Source organism: Leptonychotes weddellii, chromosome 1 (assembly GCF_054177405.1).
Source record: "Leptonychotes weddellii isolate Sample4059 chromosome 1, ASM5417740v2, whole genome shotgun sequence".
In the NCBI taxonomy this organism is placed as follows: Eukaryota; Metazoa; Chordata; class Mammalia; order Carnivora; family Phocidae; genus Leptonychotes; species Leptonychotes weddellii.
The window spans coordinates 74,449,413-74,464,035 of NC_138369.1; the positions used below are offsets into that span (position 1 = coordinate 74,449,413).

At 36.6% G+C, this 14,623-nt stretch overlaps 1 protein-coding gene across 8 annotated transcripts in view; it reads left to right on the top strand.

The window, feature by feature from the left end:
• Positions 1-14,623, top strand: part of ANKRD28 (ankyrin repeat domain 28) — a 201,873-nt gene that overhangs the window by 137,259 nt on the left and 49,991 nt on the right. For 5 of the 8 annotated variants that reach the window (XM_081801834.1, XM_081801829.1, XM_081801851.1 and 2 more), the window contains 3 exons: positions 8,471-8,671; positions 10,009-10,096; positions 13,796-13,938. In XM_081801834.1, the coding sequence (XP_081657960.1) occupies positions 8,471-8,671; positions 10,009-10,096; positions 13,796-13,938 (432 nt within the window). Of the gene's footprint in view, positions 1-2,051; positions 2,123-8,470; positions 8,672-9,074; positions 9,553-10,008; positions 10,097-13,795; positions 13,939-14,623 lie in introns of those variants that run through there. The other 3 variants (XM_031040651.2, XM_081801814.1, XM_081801857.1) reach the window with 2 other exon arrangements.

Here is a 14,623-nt window from a genome sequence, read left to right on the forward strand (position 1 = left end):
TATTTATACTTACCTCTTCCATTTTCTACATAAAATTAAAGAACATTACTCATCCAGTTCTCACTGCTTTTTTCAGTTTTTATTTCTCAGATCTTTATGAGCGCATAGAGATTCTTCTCATTTTTTTGTGACATCCACATTCCATTTCCTTGTTAATTAACACCTGGAATCAGACTTAATAACCCTTCCCATTTGCTGAAGACCTATTATCAGGCCTCATTCTTTTCTACCTTTGTCTATCCAAAGTACTATTTCTGAGTGAATCACTACCTTTCAGGCCTTAATGCCAGGATTTGCCCTTCTACTATGCACATAAACATTGTAGAAAGAGGTACAAGTATTATGGAGAACCTTTGAAGTTCCAAGGAAGGAAATGGGAGAATGAAACAGCCAGAGCCTAGCTTCTGTATTGTCCCTTTATCATCTCTGAGGACTCCAGCCTTCTAACCTATATGGATTTCAACTATTTGCAGGATCTACATTCTACCTTTTACCCAGAACAAATGCTGACTTTATTGTGGTCTCACAGTCTATGTTTTAACCATCTTGGTCTCCCAAGAGCCTAGCAGATATTTGTTTACGTTTACTACATAAATATACCACTCTCTCTAGCTGTTTCTTTATTCTGCTGAGTCCCTTTCTTTCTCCCAAAGCCTAATTGAGCAATCATGAAAGCTCTCATATTGGTTCTTAATTCTTCCAGTGTCCTCACTGTCACTGCTCAGGAGTTCAGTTACGCTCAGAATTTCAACTGCTACATTTGTGAATGATTTTATACACCTGCATTTCATATCATTTTTCTCTCATGTTCAGGACTTTTAAATCTACTTTTAACACATCTGTGTTGTATGTTTATTATGTTAACCTTTGTAACAAGGCATTAGGAGATCTGTTCTATAGATGAAGAAACTTCTGTTCAGAGGGATCACACAACTAGTTAGGAACCCATAGCTAGTAGTTGTTAGAGCTGTGACTTAGAGTCACTGCACTTGATTATTCCCTGGAATATTCCCTGGAACCTCCACTCAAAACATGGAATGCAAACATTAGGACATCTGAATTCTAGCCTTGGTTCTGCCATACTGGACTTTGATGTTAAGCTATTCTCTGTACCTATGTTTCATCATCTAGAAAATGAGGAGGTTGGGCTAGATATCTAAAGCCCCTTCACACCAGCTAGTTGTGATCCTGGATATAAATCTAGGGTTGCTTATAGTGTAAGACCCTTCACCAGTTTCTCTATACTTCTGAGAGCCAGGGCTGTTTCTTTCTACTTCAATATACACTAACCCTACAGTTTGGTTGCTGCTTCTGTTTGGGGTTTAGGTACCAAATCAGTGGATTTTATGTAGGCAATAGATGCTTCCTCCCCGCCCCCCGCCAGATTACATAATACATTTTGTCTTACTAAATGCATTTATATTCTGTTAAGGGTAATTTTTGTCCATTGACTCAATGATTTTTAAATAACTGTATGTAGTTGATTTTTTAAAAATTCTTTAAACCTTTAGGTATAACCCAGAAAGACATATGGGTTTGTTCATTTCTTTCTTTCTCAAATTTTTCCTAAGTCTGTAGTCACTGTATCCATTTTACACAACAACTTTATAGGACTAATGTACTTTTAATCCTCATTGGAGAAATATTTTGGTATTATATTGCTTTATAACACGATACATTCACTAATAAAGAAATGTAATGACTTTGTAACGGTCTGCATTTTACATAGGAATATTCTTATTTATTTGAGTTTTTAAGACACATTCTAAAGTGGGACCTTATTTTTACTTTAATATGCTCTGTATAAAGGTGCTTTTCTAGCCTATATATAAAATGATGTTTCTTTTATTTTTAATAAAAAGAGCTGATACCTTATTGGATAGTTTTGTTTTGTAACTTAGTAGTAATTTATGAGCAGAAAGTATAAAAAATAAAGTACTACTTTTTCAATTGTTACTTATCCAATTTGGACTATATATAACTAATTCAGGAAATTTATTTAAAATATTTTATGCAAAATATTTCAATTTATTTTTTTCTTCTTGTTGCAGGAGCTAGAGTTAATGCCAAAGACAGCAAATGGTTGACACCTTTACACAGAGCAGTTGCATCTTGTAGTGAGGTATGAAATTTCTTTTAGTAAATATATTGTATATAAAAGCATTAAGCAGGCTTGCCTGTGAGCCTATATTCAAATTCTGTGTTTTCAAAAGAAGGAAAAAGCAACTGAAAATACCTAGACTGGTTAATTTACTTTAGAATTTGTACAGACCAAGTTAACTGTTCCATTTCTCTTTTGTGACAAAGTTCTCTTGGAGAGTCTGAAGTGCACAGAGAGTAGAAAACCCTCCTTATATATGCCCTACAAGAGAGATTATTTTCTATACCTATAAAATCCTCCTCAGTCTTTTCTCTCCTGGACATGCTGCAAAGGTTCTGCTGACCATGATCAAGAAATAATAATCTCAGCAGTATGTAACAGTTCACTGAAATATTGTTTAGTTAAACACTGAAATTAACTTCAAAAACATGATGTGATCTCACATTTTACCAGTTCTAAATATACAACCTAAAATGTTAGGTGTCTTATGGGGAAGAACAGTTTCTTCTCATTTATAACCCTGTATATGATTTGTTCTTCAAGATAACTGACATTTTTGGAGAACATTCATTTTTATGTTTTTCATATCTTCCAGTCCTCATGACACCCTTGTAGGATAGATATTTTGAGGGAGTTGTAGTTAATGATTTGCCATAAACCACTCAACTTTTGAGTAGCAGAGATGGAATGAAAACCTGGACCCTCTTTTTTCTGTCATCTTACTCTCTTTCTAAAATGTATTAGGTGCATTTTAAAAAAGCATTGTGCCCAAAGAACTCTTGTCTCTTCATTCTTGTATGTATTTCTGTGTATTCACTCATTGTGAATGTCTTGAACCCACAACCAGTGAAGAGAAGTGGGGGCAGAGTGGCTGGGAAGGATTTCAAACCCTGCGATGTGACAGGCAGTGTTAGCTGTAGCTTCCTACTTGGAAGGAGGAGGGAGGGAACAGTGGGTGGTGTGCTGGAGCACACTTACCTTAGATCTGGGTCCGTGGTGTGCTCTAGCTGTTGAAATGTGGAACTTGGATCTGGAGAAACTGGCTACACTTGCTGTGTGATCTCAGGCAGATCTGGGGATTATCATGAAACTAAGACATTAACCAAAATACTTTGAACTCTGAAATTCCATGGGAATATTTTGTGGTTAGCCCTCTTGTAAAGAGTTTCTGTAAACAAGGGCAGTTAAGGAAGATAAACATTACTGTCTTTGGAACCTATTAATAAGTTAGACCTAACCATTTTTTAGTATGACTCTTGGGAATGTGATTATTAAAATTGGTGTTTTGCCAAATGAAGTCATAAGAAGGAACACTTTGTATATTTGTAGAGATTGTGAAACAGACAAAAAATTCTTAAAGAAAATAATGTTAGAGGAAGATGGCAGGTTCTTCCCAAAATCTTGACAGCTGATTTTTTAAAACTGTGTACTTAGCCTGAGCTGTAGGTTAGAAAGCAGTGATCTTAAGAAGTTTCTTAAGTCTGCTTTCAGTCTAAAAATTACTGGGCTGTGTAGTATTACTCTTTTGCAGGAAACCTAGTCAAGATTATCAGTTTCCCCATGTTCTTTTAATTTTTTCTATTACATCCTCAGAGCAAAAGAGAGTTGTACTTAATTTCATTTAATAAGAAAATATAGCCACATAAGGGTATGGAAAAGACAAAATTTTAGGTAGTTTTGGTTTATGTTTTTGAGATACCATGAGAGAAGTAAACCCTACACAGGGTGATCAGAGTGACTGTTTTCTCAATCCTCCAAGGCCTTTAGAAGCTAACACCATTGTAGAGCATAGTGGAGAAGTTAATTCATCACAGAAAGGATACCTTAGGTCTAATTCCCTCACTGTACCTAGGCTGAGAAAGGCTGCTTCTGGTTATATATCCTGAGCTCCTCCACTCTCCTTCAGTGACATGACTTCCACACACTTCATCATATTGGCTGGCTGACTTGTTTCATCACCACAGATTTGTGATTTCCATTCTTCTAGTGGAGTGTACAGCTCAGCTCTCTGTAAATGCGGAGTATTCTTCTGAATAAATTGATTTCTGAGTATTAGGACTTTGTGTGTGTGTGTGTGTGTGTTTTGGTTTTTCTTTGCTTGTTTTTTTAAGAAGCCACATTACACTGCTAGATCCTCTGGAAGATACACATTTACTTTTTTTTTAACTTACCTCTAGGAATTACATTTTAGTTCTATCAAGACACTGAGTTTATATTATTATCACATGAGATATTAATAGCCCATCCAGCTATTAAAGTTTATTTACAAATGTATTAGCCCTTCTTTTTCCTGTGCCTGACTTCAAATCAATGGTAAGAATTGCTAAAAAGGCAGAACCACAGACAGCTAGTGCTGTACAGACTCTTCTAGATTGACCCCAAGCTATGAATAAATACTCTTTAGATAAAATTATTTAACCTTTTGGGCGCCTGGGTGGCTCAGTCGTTAAGCGTCTGCCTTTGGCTCAGGTCATGATCCCAGGGTTCTGGGATCGAGTCCCACATCAGGTTCCCTCCTCGGCGGGAAGCCTGCTCTCCCTCTCCCACTCCCGCTGCTTGTGTTCCTGCTCTCGCTATCTCTGTCTCTGTCAAATAAATAAATAAAATCTTTAAAAAAAAAAAAATTATTTAACCTTTTGTCATCACCCCATATTTCATAATCTTATTAAGATCAGTGTCGTAGGATATTTTCTTAGCTGTTTTTTCAAAGTCAAGGCACATGTGCAGCATTTCTTATATATACTTAGCATCTAATAATGGAAAAATTGCGATTGAGGTTACTATGGTAATTACTTACCATTAGTAAAACCATGTATACCCTTTATTATCCCTATATCATTTTCTGAATGCTTATAATGTGCTGATAATATCTAGAATTTTATTAGGTTATGACATCAGGCTCATTGATTTGTAATTTCCAGAAATTTGTCTGTTTAGGGGCACCTGGTTGGCTCAGTCTGTTAGGTGTCTGACTCTTGATTTCGGCTCAAGTCATGATCTCAGGGTTGTGAAATCGAGCCCTAGGTCAGGCTCCACATTGGGCGTGGAGCCTGCTTAAGATTCTCTTCTTCCCTCTCCATCTCCCCACCCCGCCACTCTTGTGTGCTCTCTCTAAAAAGAGAGAGAAAGAAAGAGGAAGTGAGGGAGGGAGGAATTCGCCTTTTTGGTTTAATGTCTCCCATCTGTATATTTGTTTTTTCTGAATTTTTAAAGATCACTGCTAGGTGCCTCGTTAGCGCAGTAGGTAGCGCGTCAGTCTCATAAAGATCACTGCTATTGTGATCTGACATACTGTTCTGAGTGGTAAATGGTGGATATATTAGTTAGTTTGGGTTGCCATAACAAAATATTATAGACTGGCTGGCTTAAACAACAGAAATTTATTTTCTCATAGTCTGGAAGCTAGAAGTCCTAGATCAAGATCTAGCAGAGTCCATTTCTGATGAAGGCTCTCTTCTGGGGTTGCAAACTGCTACTTCTCACTGTTTCTTCACATGGTAAAGAGAAAGGGGGTATCTTTCTTTTCCTCTTCTTAAAAAGCCGCCAGTCTTATCAGATTAGGTTGCCTCTCTTTCATCTCATTTAACTTTAATTATTTCCTAAAGACCCTATCTCCAAATACAGTTACACTGGGAGTTTAGGGCTTCAACATATGAATGGTGGGAAAACACAATTTGGTCCATAGCAGTGAACCCATGGTTCAAACTTTGCTCTCTATTGATTCTAGGATCTTAGTAACTGTGTTTATAACCTTTCTTAGGTTCCATCTTACTTCCCTTACCTACCATTAACTGGATTTTTTTTTTTGCTTTTCAGTGAAACAAAAGAATAGTTTTGATTTTTCTACTTCTTGCTAATGGAACATAAGTATTCTCCAGACTTTTCAGAATATTTAATGTATGCACTGTGAATTCCAGAGTGGGAATGAATAAGGCAAGCCTGGCATCTTTAGTATGCCATGTTTGCCTGATTTATCCAATTATAAATTCTTCATTTTGTTTTTAATTATTTTCTAGTATATCCATCAGCACACCAGCTAACATTTTCCAGTATAGTGTTCATTTTATACCCCAAGTCACAATATGCCCTTCTTGAGATGGAGAATCCTGATGGTGTGTTTATACCACTTCCTTTCTGTATCCTTTTCTCCATACTCCCTTTTTTTTAATTGAAGTATAATTTACAGTAAATGCAAAGATATTGTGTGTAGGCTTGAGTTTTGACACATGTATCCATCCATGTAACCACCCATGTAACCTTTTTCCCAATCAAGATATGGAAGTTTTCCATCGCTCCAGAAAGTTACCTCATGTCCCTTTCCAGTCAGTCTTCCTTGTCCCCAGAGGCAACCACCGTTCTGATTTCTTACACCATCGAATAATTTTGCTTATTCCAGAACTTTATAAAAATGGAATCATACACTACGTACTCTTATGTCTTGAATTTTTTGTTCAACTTAATATTTTTGAGAATCCTCCATATTGTGTACATTGTTTATTCCTTTTATTGCTGAGGAGTATTTCACTGTATTATGTACAACAGTTTGCATATCTGCTTTTTGGCTCTTAACGAATAGAGCTACTGTGGATATTCTTGGGTGGGTGGGTCTTTTTAAGTTTCTCCTGGGCAGATAACTAGAGTAGAATTGTGGGGTCTAGGGTAGGTCTCCATTTATATCTTTGCTGGCTGACTTCCTTAGCAGATTGATAGATTACTGGGCATCTCTCATCTTTTGTCAGTCTTGTTAAATACTTACGGTCTTTCTCATATTTCAAACAGTTCTGATTACCTTTTATTTGAAAGGCTTAAAAAACTATGTGTGAATCACAGATAGTAGTATTTTGTTTAGTCTTCCTTGCTACTTTACATATTGATAATTGCTTGATGCTTTTGAACACTTTTCATGGTGTTTGTTTGTTTTAAGAAAATCAAGGGTCACTGGGGTGCCTGGGTGGCTCAGTTGGTTAAGGGCCCATCTCTTGGTTTCGGCTCAGGTCATGATCTCAGGGTTGGGAGAGGGAGCCCCATGTCAGGCTCCACGCTCAGCAGGGAGTCTGCTTGAGGATTCTGTCCCCCTCTCCCTTTACCCCTCCTCCTGCTAGCTCGCACATGCTCTCTCTGTATCTCAAATAAATAAAAATCTTAAAAATAAATAAAAGAAAAAGGAAAGAAAGAAAGAAAACCAAAGGTCAGTGTTACTAGGTTTAGTTCTGATTCTGGTCCTTTTCATGTGTACTTCATCATTCATCTGCCAAAGAGAGGATTATCACTGCAAGGAGAAATTTTCGCTAGGTTTAGTTCTGACTGTATTGCTTAATGTAGATAGCATACTGGAGTCCTTAGTATCTAGCCATGAGTCCAATTTATAGATGTGAAGTTTTCCTCATCTTCTGGGAGACAAATTCCTTTGGATACTAAGCTTTTAAATTGCCTTGTTAACATCAGCTTTACCAGTTAGCAGTACAGCATCTATTTCTCTGTCTCTCTCTCTTTCTCTCTGTCTCTAATAAACTAGATACTAGTGATTTTTCCATTTGTAAAATATAATGTATACTAATAGTATGCTTTAAATTTTTATATATTTAATTGCAAAACAATCTATTCCTTAAAACTGTTGAAAGTACAAATTAATTGTATCTTGTTATCTAGAAAAACAAGAGAAGTAATGAATTTTGTTTGTTTTTAGAGAGAGAGCGTGGGCAGGGGGAGGGTCCGAGGGGAAGAGAGAGAGAAAGAATCCTCAAGCAGACACCCTGCTGAGTGCAGAGACTGACATGGGGCTCCATCTCCCAACCCTGAGATCATGACCTGAGTCAAAAATCAAGAGTTGGACATTTAACCGACTGACCCACCCAGGCGCCCCTGTAATTAATGTTTTTAAAGAATATTTGTCAGTATTTGTTCTCCACATTTTGATCTTGTTATGCCTTTAATAGGAGGACAGAAAAAGGGAATGTTTTATCTCAGTGCATCTTATAATGGCTCTGAGTAGTACTGCCTTTACTCCAAAATATTTTGTTTTTTGGGTAAATTCCTACTCATTTGTAGCAGGTTCTACCAGGCTTTTTATTTCCTCAGGAAATATTAGTTCCTTATATATACAGTTTCTAAAACTGTTAACTTGAGGCACCTGGGTGGCTCAGTCAGTTAAGCGTCTGCCTTCAGCTCAGGTCATGATCCCAGGGTCCTGAGATCGATTCCTATATTGGGCTCCTTGCTCAGCGGGGAGCCTGCTTCTCCCTCGGCCTGCCACTCTCCTTTCTGGTGCTCTCTCTCTCTCTCTCTCTGACAAATAAATAAAATCTTTAAAAAAAAAAATAAAACTGTTAACTCATTTGTCTTTTGTAACCTTTATCATGTATGTTTCAGGAAGCAGTGCAGATACTTTTGAAGCATTCTGCAGACGTTAATGCTCGAGACAAAAATTGGCAAACCCCTTTACACATAGCTGCTGCTAATAAAGCTGTAAAGTGCGCTGAAGCTTTGGTACCTCTTCTGAGTAATGTAAACGTGTCTGATCGAGCGGGGAGGACTGCATTACATCATGCAGCTTTTAGTGGACATGGTGAGGTAGGTGGTGTTCAATTAGACAGTGATTCTCTCTCCTTTCATCCTGCCACTCCCCACCCCAATTATTAATGAACTTACCCTTTTTAGCCATTCAGTCCATGGTAATAGCAAAAAAAAAAAAAGAACACTTTCTTGTTTGTTTTTGTCTAATTCTGCCTTTAGCAAATTCTCAGACTTCTTTTCATGATAAAATTCATGATATAAATTTCTCAAATTTAGAAGTTTACTTATCAAATACAACCCATGGACTTGAATTTCGTGGTCAACCTGGGGAGACAAAGGAGAACACTGCCAGCTATACACAATGTGAAAAGTATGTTCTGTTGTTGTGGAAAAAATAATCCAGAAAGACAGAGCAGTTTCATAGTGCTCCCAGAAAGATAGTAACAAAGGAAGGCAGGGTTTGGAAAAGATTTTCTTATAGTTTATTATCAACATTTAGTCAAAAATTCTTTGGTAACAGATCATCAAAAGGAAAAAAATTAAGAAAATCAATATTTAGTTATCTTATACAACAAGCATTGCCTAATGTTAAATGTTGTCGTGGCAAAGAGTGAGATTTTTGTGTATATAGAAGGCTTAGGAAAGAAGAAAACACAGAGTTACAAGAACCTTGAGGACAGCTTGTCCAGTCCTTCATTTTTGTTGCAGACACAGAAACTCAAAGAGGTAAAGTGACATTCCCAAGATTCCATGGCTGAGAGCTAGTGGCTACAGTGTTGTTTTCACTGTTTCTCTGCAACATCAAGAATCCTTGCCTTCACTGCAATTAAGGTCACAGATGTGTCCCTTTTTTGAAACATGGAGTGCCCTTTCCCATGGGGAAACTATTGTAAATATGGTTAGACGGACTAGAAATACTGTTCTTGATACATTATGAGGTAAGCAGACTGTGTGCCGTGACCTTCAGATCTGATCATATTATGGATAGTATATTTGTGTTTGAATTAAATTTAAGACATTTCTGGGATAAGAATGCACTTTGCATTTTAAAAACACCTTGGGCTATTAAAAGAAATAAACCTGTTGTTAAATATTCCACCTTTAGACCTTCCAGATTTGTATTTCATTCTTCATAAAATATCAGGACACAAGGTAGCATCTTTAAAAGATACTGATACCCACTTCAATAACACCCATTGTGAATCCTTTTTTCATATTTTGTCCTCTTATTTATTAAATTACGTTGAAGGGTCTTCAGGGTTTAGTCTAGCTCCTTCCTTTCTACAAATGCAGAAATTCAGTGCCAGAGAGATTGAGATGAGTAGTCATCATAAGGGATATTCGTGAATAGTTCTACTTCTGAATTTTGATGAAACTGTTTATTTTTATTACAGATGGTCAAACTACTCTTGTCTAGAGGTGCCAATATTAATGCTTTTGACAAGAAAGATAGACGGGCTATTCATTGGGCAGCATATATGGGTATGTACGTTTTAAATTTCATTTTCTGACATTATGTATTCAGGAAAATTTGTACGTTTTAGTTCTTGCATTTGGTATAACATCTGTTTTTTAGGATAGTGGGAAGTTACACCATATCTAAATTTGCTGCCCAAGTGGAACCTGTCTGGTAGTGGGAGAGGTTTACCAGAACAGGAGTGTGTTGGGTCCTTTTCTCCTAAAAGCTGATTGAAAATAATTCTGTTTACTTTTAAAGGAAGAGACACCCTAGACACAGGTCTGGGAAACATAATTTAAGTTGGTGTTTACTAAAAGCCCATTCTTAAATCCATCCTTGTTTTTATGGGAATATTAAGGTAGAAGTTATGAAGATGCTTTAAGAATCCTATTATTTTGGGCCACCACTGGGTTGAATAGGCATCATTGTGTTTGATTTCTACAACAGTAATTTCAGAGAAAGAAACTAAGGCTTAGAGTATAGGTTTTTCTGTAGTAACATGATATATATGTTCTTGAAAAATCTCAGGATTTGCAAAATTGCATTCTAAAACTAACAGAGCTCATGGGAAAACAGTTTTGGGGTAGACCCCCCAAAACCATGCGACTTTGTGACCAGAGCACTAACAAAAACATTAATTCGTTCTTGAGGTGACTTGGACAGCCAGAGAGCAAGCAGGTCTTGAGCTTACCTCAGGATATTTTTAAGTGCACAAAAAGAGCAGAATAGAAATACTGGCTTGTGGGTGCTAAGACCATGTATGTAGAACTAAATCTCTAAGCATGGAGGAAGTACAACCTGCCATGAACCTTGCAAGTCCTACAAGGCTAGGGTTGTACCTCTGGAAGACGTGAATATAGACGTTCATTTTTCAAGTTTTTTCTCTTCCCTGCCAAAGGTTATAATTCTGCTTCTGCCATTCTGGCTCCTCTGGCTTAAGAAAAATCGCATATGGACTGACCTCTTCTGTGTAATACTGGAGTCATTCCCTGATTTACCACTCATACTGCCTGATTACAAAGACATTTAGCTAGCCACCCTTCTTATAGGCATAACTTATTCTCAGTACTCCCTGCTCTTGGTTTTGTCTTTTCCTGTCTCTCACATAAAAATAAAAGATTAAAGGAAAATTTGATGGAAGATTATTAATTTTTAAAACTACGTAAAATTGTGAAACATTATAGTGGAAGAAAATAAACACACTCAAACCAGTTATGTAGATAACCCAACGGTCCAGGAAAATTTTTTGCCTATAGTAGAAAAAACAAAAGTAACAGAATCCATATTGAAAGTCTGACCTTTAACATGAGTGTAAAGGAGTATCAAAAATGAAGGTTCCTAAGGTTAACATCCGTATCAGATGTCCCTGTTTTGAAAGCCAAAAGCTGAACATTTTGGGCTTATGTTTCTCTCACATCAAATATTTGTGCCTCTAGTTATATCATGGGCAGTTTTCTTCTGTTATTTGGAGGTAAACATCCAGAAACAATTGACTGGTTAATGAAGAAAAGAAAAATGTAGGGAATTTTCCAAGTAAAATTACGTATGCCATGCATGTCTAATGGATGCCATTTTCTAAAACTACACCTAGATGAATTAAATGAAATCTAGTCCTCTTGGTAGCATCAGTCTATAAATTGACAAGGAAGACACATACTTGTTCTGGCCAGGGTCCACCTAGGTAGAACAGTATCATTTATTTCATTCTAGAGTTTTCTTCTAAATAAGTCACCCCAAACTGGCTGTGGAGAAGCCTCTTTTTTCATTTTCAGTGGTCCAGTAAAGGAATTTACCCATATTTCTGAAATGTGCTTAAATAAATATTTGTCAATTTTAAGATTGTAAATTTGCCTATGCATAGCTCCTTTCCAAATAAAGTTTTATTGGTATTAGGAAAAATTCATACTTCCTGGAATCTACTAGTTTATACGCACAATTAATATGATCTTAAGAATGATGTATTGATTTTAAACTTTTTCCAGTAAGCCTGCTAGTCTTAAGCATCAAGAGAACTTTGTTTCTTTTTGACATATTAGTGAATAATACGCATTGCCCAGTTGAAAAGCTATAATTATGTGTGAGCCTTCTGGGTACTGATTTTCATTGCATTACAATAAATGCAAGTAGCTATCTTTCTGGAGCCATAGATAAGAGAGTAGTGTATAGTGAGTGATCTTTTGTACCAGTTAATACTCTTACATGATAATTATGTTTGATTTGGCACCTAATGATTTGATATTCCTTAGGTTTTTCCTAAAAATATAGTAGACATTTCTTAATGAGATGGGGGAAACAATAGCTGAAAGTATCCACTTCAATTGGTAATTTACATATAAACAACAAAATCTACTTGATTCTGTGATCTTATATCCTGGCTTAATTTTTGTCAAGGGAGAGGGGGGCCTGTGTTTGAGAGCCTCATTTTTATGGTTATTAACTTTATATACTCATTCCCTATGAAGGGATATTTAAAAATGATATCATGAACAATTCATTTAATGTAAGACATTTAGCTAGAATATCTGGAATACACGAAGAAGTAGAACATAAGAGCATACGATATTTGCCTTTGAAGGTATGTATTTGGGAAGTTAATACATAAAAGTAATTTGGGGCAATTAAATAATGATTCGAGTTTAAGAACCATCAGAAGGTATTATATACTTGTTAGATAGTATTTACAGGTATATATGGTGCTTTTGGCTTATAAGACTTACAGGAAAGAGAGATGACTGAGTTGATTGGGGAAAATGGGAACTGATGTGGGCCTTCAGGGATTAGTAGCAAAGCTTGCAAAGAGATATCCAAGCAAAACATTCCATGCAATGAAGGAATCCCATGAACACAGGCACAGATGTGGGAAGCATTATGGAAGAAGGAGAAAGCAGTGTATAATCTAATCTGATAAAGACCAAGGAGATAAAAAAGGAGAATAGTGGTTCTCCCACCATCTGGATACATGTTCCCCTTCCTGGCCTCCTTGTATGGTATGGTCGGGCCTCGGCCTAGTTCTGACTAGTGAATTGAAAGCAACATCACCTCTGGACCAGAGCATTTAATTGCTGATTTGAGATTCTACAGTCTATTGCTCCTTTTGGCACAGTGGCCATGTTCAAGATGATGTCAGCTATATGAGCCTGTGTCCTTGAGTGACTTAGCAGACCCCTCTTGCCAAGCTATCATAGTGTTGATGAGAAATAAAATGCTAGTTAAGCCACTGAGATTTAGGAATTGATTGTTAACCACAGCACATATAACCCTATCCTGATTGATACAAAGGTGAATAGCAAACAAAGTTGGTTAAGGACATCTGGTAGAAATAATAGGGGAAAAGAAGTTTTTAACCACGTTCTAGGCAGAGAAACATAAACTAATGTGTTACATTAGACATAAAACGCCAATTTCAGAACTTGAGAATGTATTAAAACAATCTTAAAAACAACAAGATCTAGACAAAAGGAGCGTTATCTAGGCAAAAGGTTGTCACTGTATAAAATAATCAAATATATGGTTTTCAGTTAGTTACCTCTATCAACATTTATTAAAATTACCTGAATTCTTTTTTTCTTCTTCTGTCCTTTCTCTGGTTATAACTTGATTCATTGGTGACTTATGCATTATTTAGGTAATTTGCATTTTTACCTTTTTTTAAAGATATCCAGGATTATATTTCATATTTTCCTATACTCATCTGGTTTTTTTCCCCTCATAAACATTTTCAGGTCACATTGAAGTAGTGAAATTACTTGTGGCACATGGAGCTGAAGTGACATGCAAGGATAAGAAGTCTTATACACCTCTTCATGCAGCAGCCTCTAGTGGAATGATCAGCGTAGTCAAGTACCTTCTGGATCTTGGAGTTGATGTAGGTATATAGATTGAGCAATATAAATGAAGGAGGCTAGCTTTTATATGTTTGTGATTTCATTGCTGGCAGAAGTTATTCTAATTTTAAAGATAATTTTATTTTTTTAAAGATTTATTTATTTATTTATTTGACAGCAAGAGACAGACAGCGAGAGCAGGAACACAAACAGGGGGAGTGGGAGAGGGAGAAGCAGGACTCCCACTGGGCAGGGAGCCCGACGCGGGGCTCGATCCCAGGACCCTGGGATCATGACCTGAGCCGAAGGCAGACACTTAACGACTGAGCCACCCAGGCGCCCCTTAAAGATGATTTTATATAATAGTATTTTTATCTTTTAATTGGATATTTGTAGTCCTTTACATAATATATAGTGCACTAATATGATCATGTAATTAGTCAAAGTATATTAAGAGGTAAAGGATATTTCAAAGGTGAATGAATGACACAGGTTTTTCTTCTTCATCACTGTCCAAGCCCTGTAGCTCCATTTTAGCTGATCAGATACACTTGGATTATTTTTCCTAAGTGACTAGGTTACTGTTAGTCTTATTTGCTCAGTCTAATACTCCCTTTAAATTACTATAACAGTTCACATTACAGGATATTGGCAAGAGCTAGGCAGGAAAACCAGAGGTTTCTTGCCCATCAACTGTAAGTGTTCTTACTGTATAAATTTGTTTGG